Source organism: Pyrus communis, chromosome 1 (assembly GCF_041283825.1).
Source record: "Pyrus communis isolate YQ-2024b chromosome 1, ASM4128382v1, whole genome shotgun sequence".
NCBI lineage: Eukaryota > Viridiplantae > Streptophyta > Magnoliopsida > Rosales > Rosaceae > Pyrus > Pyrus communis.
The window spans coordinates 22,014,956-22,024,370 of NC_142565.1; the positions used below are offsets into that span (position 1 = coordinate 22,014,956).

General features: G+C 38.0%; 1 protein-coding gene across 1 annotated transcript; it reads right to left on the minus strand.

The window, feature by feature from the left end:
- Positions 1-1,302: 1,302 nt before the first annotated feature.
- On the minus strand, positions 1,303-8,401 carry LOC148699352 (uncharacterized). The gene is made up of 3 exons (XM_088697787.1): positions 5,070-8,401; positions 1,764-2,913; positions 1,303-1,360 (listed from the first exon to the last, which is right to left on the minus strand). Exons 1-3 carry the CDS (start codon positions 5,407-5,409, stop codon positions 1,303-1,305), a joined length of 1,548 nt encoding a protein of 515 aa, XP_088553913.1. The 5' UTR covers positions 5,410-8,401.
- Positions 8,402-9,415: the final 1,014 nt, after the last annotated feature.

The following is a 9,415-nucleotide window of genomic DNA, read 5'->3' on the forward strand; positions in this document are numbered from 1 at the left end:
CTAAGTCATCCATTTTTATCTTCACAATTAATCTTTGGTGTAGAGACTTGGAGACATCAAGCTTTTGGTGTTTTGGAGAACATATCCTCAAATCCTCAAGGAAGCAAAGGAGGTGACTTGAAGGCCCTCCACTTGGGTGAATCCCTTGTGTAATCAAGGATGAGCTACAAGGGTAATGATTCTCTAAATCCTTTCTTCTCTTTAATGTTGTTAAAGAGTTATGGTTCACCATATACTAGGCTTTGAAAGTCATGGGTTTTATGAATTGTTTTTGGATGCATGCCTACTTTAATTTGTTAATAGTTTGCCTATGTATTCAAATGTTCTTTACATGTTCTTAGCTAGGACATAAATTTTCCTTCATAAACACCTCAATAATTTTCTCAACATAATCCGAAAATATACTTACCATGCATCTTTGGAAAGTGACCTGTGCATTGCATAAACCAAATGGCATACGACGATAAGCAAAAGTACCAAATGGACAAATAAAAGTGGTATTTTCTTGATCATCCGGAGCTATGAAAAATTGATTATAACCCAAATAACCATCAAGAAAACAGTAAAAAGAATGATTGGGTAACCTTTCAAGCATTTGATCAATGAATGGCAAAGGGAAGTGATATTTCCTTGTGGTGGCGTTTAACTTCCTATAATCAATGCAAACTCTCCAACCGGTTTGGATGCGTGTGGGCACAAGTTCATTCTCTTCATTCTTCACCACTGTGACTCTGGACTTCTTAGGAACTACTTGGACCGGTGAAACCCAACAACTATCTGAGATAGGGTAGATGATGCCACAATTAAGGAGTTTGATGATTTCCTTCTTCACAACTTCCATCATTGGAGGGTTGAGTCGGTGTTATGCTTCCCTTGATGGTTTAGCTCCCTCTTCCATGAGTATTTGGTGCATGCATGTGGTAGGGCTTATGCCCTTGATATCGGCCAAAGTCCACCCTATGGCCATTTTGTGCTCTTTGAGAACCCTCACCAACTTGTCATCTTCTTGTGTAGTGAGTGAGGAGGCCACTATGACGGGTAACATCTCTTGTTCACCCAAGAAAACATACTTCAAGTGGTTTGGTAACGGTTTAAGCTCAAGGGTAGGGGGCTGCACTATAGAAGGAAGCAACTTGTTAGTTGAAATTGGAATTGACATTGGGATTGAAGACTTACCATTTAGCCGTGGCAATGACTCTAGGGCAACCACCACCTCAATTACTTCATCATCAATGGGCACGGCATGGAAGTTCATGTTTGTGTCGTGGGGTGCCATGGGTGCTGCCATGTGATTTGTCACTTCTATTCCACTTGTAAGGATCGTTTCAAGTGCATCCTTATGCAATTGATCAAGATGTTCCTGCGCCAATGAATCAAAGATATCAATAGAGAAACATGAATGATCATCATTAGGAAATCTCATGGTTTCAGAAATATTAAAATCAATCACTTCCCCATCAAATTCCATCGTTAAAGTTCCTTTAAACACATCGATCTTAGTACGGGCCATCTTCATGAATGGCCTCCCAAGAAGGAGCGGTAAGGATGTGGAATGGGTGGTTTCTTCCATCTCAAGAACGTAGAAATCCGCCGAGAAGATCAGGTTATTCACCTGCACTAAAACATCTTCCAAAACTCAATTTGGATAAGCATTAGATCTATCGGCCAATTGAATAATCACACCATCATTTGTCAATTCACCAAGGTTGATGGATGCATAAATAGAGTATGGCATGACGTTAATTGAAGCTCCTAAGTCTAACATAGCATGTTCAAACTTAGTTTGGCCAATAATGCAAGGAATTGTAAAGCTACTTGGATCTTTGCACTTTGGAGGTAACTTTCTTTGTAAAACAACGGAAACATTTTCACTTACCCTAACCACCTCTTTATTCGAAGCCCTCTTCCTTGTGGTGCAAAGTTCCTTCAAGAATTTGGCGTATTTGGGCACTTGCTTGATGGCATCTAGGAGTGGAATATTGACTTGTACTTTCCTAAACGTCTCAAGAATGTCTTTCTCATGCTCCTCTTTCTTTGCTTGCAAAAATCTGTGAGGAAAAGGAACATTGGGTGGAATGGGGTTAGAATTAATCAAATTTGAACCCAACTTACTTATAGTGGCCGAATTGGATGAATTGGAGAACTTGGGGTCCTTAAGTGGCTGTGGCAAGGGTGTTTCTACCCTTGCCGTGGCTTTGCTTGACTTCTCCTCTTCCAATTGCAGCTTTTCATCTTCGTTGGGGCTTGATTTGGATGGTTTTGGATTAGTGCCAACTTCTTTTCCACTTCTCAATGTGATTGCTTTGGCTGATTCAAACCCTCCCTTTGGATTGAGAATGGTTGAGCTAGGGAGCTTGCCTTGGTCACAGAATTGCCCTACAAACTCCGCAATCTGCCCAATTTGCTTCTCCAAGTGGTCCACCCTTTTGTCTTGGTTTTGCATCGCTTTGCTTTGATTTTCTTGCCCTTGAGACAAATTAGTTAGTAACTTAATAAGTGTATCATTGTCCAAAGATGTACCTTGATTGTTTTGGGCAGGTTGTGCTTGGTTTGGATTGGGGCCGTATGGCTTGGTGTTGAAACCCGGGGGTTGTTGCCTAAAGCCTCCTTGTTGTTGAGGTTGTTGAGGCTCCCTCCACTTGAAATTTGGATGGTCTCTCCAACCCGGATTGTATGTGTTGGAATATGGATCATTCCTTCGCTGATTTTGGCTTGGAAATCCAATGGCATTTGCACTCTCCCATCCCCCATTCTCAATCAATTGAGGGCACTTTTCCAAAGGGTGTCCTTGGATAGAACATACACCACATACAATTGGTCCTTGTATCTTCATTCCTTCGGCCATCTGAGACACAATAGAAGTAAGATTAGCTAATTGAGATTGAATGTCGGATTGGGAACTTACCTCATGCACTGATAGGAGCATATTCATGCGACTTAAATAGCTTGTTCTCGTGCATTTACGTTATGTTTCTTTAGTTATTTTAGTACTTTAAGCTATTTTCGTGTGTTTGTAGGTCCAAAGGGCTAAAGGAGCAAAAAGATGCATTTTGGAGACTTTTGGAGCACTTTTGGGCTAAGGACGGATAGCTTATGCTTGAAGCCAAAGTGTTGGACGAAATTGAAGACCTAATTAAAGACCAAAGTGTTGGAACCTTGTTCCCTTTAGTTTTAGGACATTTAAACCTTTCCTTTATCCTTAGCCGTGCATAACATTCCAACATTCCACACTATCACATATCATACACCACATATCACTTATCACATATCATTCACCACTTATCATAATCATTCACTTATCACATATCACTTATCACATATCATTCACCACTTATCATAATCATTCACTTATCACATATCACTTATCACATATCACTTACCACTTATCATTCACCACATATCATTCACCACTTATCATATCATACATTCATTTATCACTTAACATATCATACACTTATCACTTATCACTCATAATCATCTACACATTTCAACCATTTAAACACATGTACTTCACCTACAACATCCACCTACTTCACCTACAACATCCACCTACCTCACCTACAACATCCACCTACTTCACCTACAACCTCCACTTACTTCACCAACCTCACACACCTACTTCACCTACAACATCCACCTACTTCACCTACAACATCCACCTACCTCACCTACAACATCCACCTACTTCACCTACAACCTCCACTTACTTCACCAACCTCACACACTTACTTCACCTACAAATGACATAGCCATATGTTCCCTCCACTACTCCTATAAATACCCTTGCATTCATTCATTCATGGACATCTCATTTTCATACACAACACACCACAAACACTTCCATCTTCTCCCTAGCCGTGAGTCTCTCCATTTTCTGCACCATTCCCTTCCCTTTCTCCTCCATTTCTTCCATTTCCATAATCCCCCAATCCATTCAACACACCAACAACATCCCTTAGTCCTTGTGCTACAACGAAGACGAAGAGAAGAGTGCCTAAACGTTCATACAATTCAAGTTTGAGTTGTTGGAATGTTTACGCGTTTCTTTGATTTCAATGTTTAAATTCAATTCTCTTTGTTTTGTAATATGAGGAATGGAAGAGAAGAGTGCCTAAACGTTCATACAATTCAAGTTTGAGTTGTTGGAATGTTTAGGTGTTTCTTTGATTTCAAAGTTATGAGGAACTAAACCCTTTTTGGCTAGGGGTGATTTCAATACCATGATTATTTATGTGATATGAATTGATGAATTCCGGTTATGAACTCTTGATTCGTGAATGCAATTGGCTTAACTATTTGATGATTAACTTATTTGTGTTTGTTGATTGAGGGTCGACACTTAATTAGCATGCATGAATATGTGGCTAAAGTTTAAGAAGGTTTCACATAATCGTTACTAACTTATACTTGAAAGTAGTGAAGGTCGCTTGTCACGATCGCGTTAAGTTTAATTCTTAGCATGAGTAACATGATGTCATAGTTGCAAATGCTTTGTCAATGCTTATGGTTTTCATTATTCTTAATGATCTTCGATTGTATCTCTATTATGATGACATGTAGGGAACTTTTGAGAATGTTTTGGGTTGTCGAATGATGCCATCCAATCCAATAATATAAGGAAAATCTGAGGGTTAACTAGTGATGTCACGGTTAATTTGGGGCATTGTCGTTCATAATTCAATGAAGGAATAACTGGAAATTGATTCATATGCATAAATATCATGTGTAGAGAAAGAACCCTTAGCTAGCTTCCCATCCATTCATTTCCGTCAAATCCATATTTACAATTTGTTTTGTTTCCAAGTATTCATTTTAGTTTAAATTCGTCCAAATCCAATTCCCCCCTATTTCGTTGAAGTCTTAGTCTTAATCTTTCTTATTTTTAGTTTTGCTTTCTTCGAGCATTAAATAGTGTTTTATATTGTGTTTTTATGTTTTTAAGTCAATTTAGAAGGTTTTAGCAAGCCCTCCTAATCCCCGGTCTAGAACGATCCCTCACGTATCCATTCTACTACAATTGTCAAACGAGGGTTTAATTTGAGTGTGCGTATAAATCTCGCATCATGCACTTGTTGCCGTGGGGGGGTCTTTTTGCCCAATTCCTTCGTATTGTTGTGCATTTAAAGCACGGTTTGCAGTCTTGGCTGCCATAGGAGTTGTGTCCACCAATGCACCTCCCACCGAAGCATTGAGCATTTGCCTTTCAATTGGAAGAAGGCCTTCATAGAAATATTGAAGTAGAAACTCATCCTTCATTTCATGTTGAGGACATGATGCAACAAGGGCCTTAAAACACCTATAGTACGCTGGGAAAGACTCTCCTTGACTTTGTTGGATTTCGCTAATTTTTTTCCTCAAGAGAATGACTGTTGAAGTGGGGAAGAATTTCTCTAGAAACGCCCTCTTCATGCTCTCCCAAGAAGCAACCGTTCCGAGTGCTAGTTCCTATAACCAATCTTTGGCCTTCTCGACTAGTGAGAATGGAAAGGCCTTCATCTTCAAAATATTGCTATCAACATTAATTGGAGTCATGCTTGAACACACCACCTCGAACTTTTTTAGATGTTTGTCTAGATCCTGCATGGACAGCCAATGGAACTTTCGAATGTGGTGCAACAAACTAGACTTCAATTCAAATTCATCGGTTTTATCTTGAGCCGCCCTTGGGTATTGGATGCATAATGGTGCGGCACTGTCCATTCCCAAGATGGAAAGCTCCTTGATTGTACGGTTGTCCACTGCCATGACTTGGACCTCTTCTTCCTCCTTTGTCGTGGGTTGTTCTTCCTCCTCAAAGTTAGAGGCCGAGTTAGAACTTCATGGGTTAAGTTCTGGATCCTTCTTCTTCCTTCTCAAAGTGCGCTCAAAATCGTCGTCAAAGTCCCAGATGTTTGCACGAATAGGTTGAGAACTACGAGTCATAAACTAGCACCTACAAACAAGAAAAGAAACAAGGCCAGTAACTAAAACAAAATATATGAAAAAGAAACAAAAAGAAACAACGGGGGATTAACAAAGTTGCTAATCCCCGGCAACAGCGCCAAAATTTTGATGTGATAAATAATATTACTCAAATTAAACCCTCTTTTTGACAATTGTAGTATAGATATAAGTAGGGATCGTTCTAGGCCGGGGATTAGGAGGGATTGCTAATCTAATGAAAACTGACTCAAAGATACAAAAATATGCTTAAAAACACTTAAACAAACTCAAAGACTCTTAATTAAACTTATATGACTCAAAACAAACTTAAAAGACTCAAAACAACACAAAACAATAAAAAAAGACTAAATCTAGACTCTAGGACTCAATTTGGACGAAAATAAAATTGGTTTTGACTCAAAATACTCAAAAACACACTTTAGGACAGATTTGAAACAAGTAAAGAGGATTGGGTTTTGGACGAAATTAATGTAAAAACATGTAACTAAAAGACTTAAATGCAATTTGGACGAATTTCAGAAAAACAATGGATGATTAGATAGCTAGAGGATACTTTTCCACACATGATACATTCAAACACAAATTGATTTCCAGTTGCTTTTTCGATAAACCATGAACCTCAACACCCCAGATTAACCGTGACATCACCAATTAACCCTCAGATTCTCCTTTAGTTATTGGATTGGGTGACATCATACGACAACCCAAAGCATTCTTCAAAAGTTCCCTACATGACATCATAATAGAGATACAATCAAAGATCATTATGTTCTATGAAAATCATAAGTATTGACAAAGCACTTGTAACTATGGGAAACCATGCCATCTTCCCGTCGAATTGGAGCATAAAGCACATTGGACCGTCAAAACTTTCAATATGGACATTGATGCCGCTGGAAGTCATAAAAAGCTTCAATTGAATGAGCTTGAGGAGATAAGGAATGAGGCTTATGAGAATGCTCGCATTTACAAAGAGAAAACAAAGGCTTTCCATGACAAGATGATTCGTAGTAAGATCTTCTCTATAGGGCAGAAAGTGTTACTTTTCAATTCTCGCATTCGTTTGTTTCCCGGTAAGTTGCGTTCTAAATGGATTGGTCCTTTTGTTATTACTAATGTCTTTCCTTATGGTGAAGTCCAAATTTAAAGTTTGAAGACGGGACATGAATTTAAAGTGAACGGACACCGTTTGAAGCCATACTACGAGAATGTCAAGGAGCAAGCCGTGGAGGACATACCCCTCCATGTCGTGAGCCCTATTGAAGCTTAAAAGGAGGTATCGTCCGGCTAGAAGACGTTAAAGCAAGCGCTTCTTGGGAGGCAACCCATGTGTTTAAACGAGGAGATGATGGAATTCTAGCTGCAGCAACCAGATTTGCTTTCTTTTACCTTTCTCTTTATTGCTTTTATTTTGCCATAATTGTCAAGTGTGTTATTTGTTTGTTTGTTTGTGAGTCTATGTTTGAAACATTGAGGACAATGTTTAGTTTAAGTGTGGGGTGGGGGGGGGGGGTAAACAAGCTGTTTTTGCATGATTTTCGTGGGATTTTATCACCTATCACTTCTAAAGTTGTCATTCACTGTTTTTAAGTGTTTTTAGTGTGTTTTGAAGTGTTTTTATGTGTCTTAAACAGAAAATCAGAAAATTTGAAAAAAAAAAAATTGGAAAAAGTGTTTAAAAAACCCAAAAAGAGTTGCTTTTGGAGTCGTTTTTGTTATTATGTTTGTTTGTGTCTTAGGGTACCTTCCAACACAATGATAAGGATTTGGTTTTTAATTGCATGACTGTTAAAGAAAGTTACAAACATGAATGGAAGTTTGATATGCTCTTTGGTTTATGCTTATTTATAGTTGTCATTTACGAATTCACATGTAATCACAATGAAAAAAATCAGTTTTTGTAACATGCTTGAAGGAAGAAACTCAAACTAACGCTACAACCCTGAGAGACTTGAGCCTAAACTTTATTTGGAGAGTTATTAATCTTGATGTTTTTGTTTTCTAAAATCGTTGCATGATCTCGTTGTTCTTTGCTTGGTTGTTACTTAGAATGCGTTTCATCACTATAGTTCCAAATACTAGAACTCATGCCCATTTCATTCAAAGCATGATATTGATTGCATAACATATAACAAGATGAAGTTGTTTAGTTTAAACCAGAGCCAAAAAGCCTTACCCTTTGTATATGTATTGTAGGTTTAACCCCTTTGAGCCTTAGTTAGCCTAATTTTCTTTGTTAACCACATTATCCTTACCTAGCCTAGAATAGGACTATCCATACCCTTGTTCTTAAAGTATCGTGAAGCCTGACTTAGAGGGAATTCCTTTTGGTCTAAAAATTGTAGAAAAACAAGTGTGGGGGAAAGGGTTTTTCGTTTTGAAATCTATGAAGTTGTGTTTAGTGTGCCAAAAGAAAGACACGGCACGGAAAAAAGGAAAAAAAAAAGGTGAAAAAAAAGAAAGAAAAGGAGTGAAAATAAGTGAGAATGAACTCACAAGTATTGGTTGTTGAAGGAAGGGTCCAAAAGTTTGAATCTGGCCCTAAGTGTTGTGTGAAGTTTCCCTTGGTGTTCAAAGTTGATTTCTGCATTCAAAAGTGAATTCTAAGTGCTTATTTCTTTACTTTGCTTACTATTGCTTTAAGAACTTTTGTTTATCCTTACCTTTCTTTGTTAGCCAATACCTTAGCCCCGTTACAACCCTTAGACTTTTATCTTGATTGTTATATGTTTCAATATGTGGAGTTTAAAATTGGTTTGAGCATATGGTATCCCTAGTTCTAGTGTCTAAGTAGTGCCATTCCATTCATGAGATCATATACATATCCATGTTAATAATTCCAGAAAGTGCCTTCATTGATTATACATATGTGAGTGTTAGTCTACGTATTTACTTCAATCTTCTCACATATACTTAGTGTAGGGAGTGTAGTCAGAAAATCTGTGTGAAAATAGAGTGTATTTGGTGAGGAATTGAGGGAATTCTCTAAGGCATGTTACTACATTCAAAATCAAGTTTTAATTGATTAAATGGGAGCTAGTGAGTGGTGACTATGGTTAAGTATATGCTTGAGGGTAGGGATAACTAAAATCTATGGGAGTAGTAATCTTTAATATGTCATGTAACATTGAAAATCCCTGAGGTAAATGTTGGAAGGTTTAGGTTATGTTTTGTTTGTTTTGTTTGTTTCGTTATGCTCAAGGACTAGCAAAAGCTAAGTGTGGGGGAATTTGATAGGAGCATATTTATGCTACTTAGTTATGTTGTTTCCTTCCATTTAGTTAGCTAATTACTACTTATTATAGTGTTTTAAGCCATTTTCGTATGTTTGTAGGTCGTAATGACAAAGTTGGCAAGAAAAGGCAATTTTGAGCCTTTTAGAGCAATTTTGGGTATGGAATGGATAGCTTGCATATGGAGCATGGTGGATGGACGAATTTGGAGTCAAAAGGGGCTAGGAACATGCTACAAA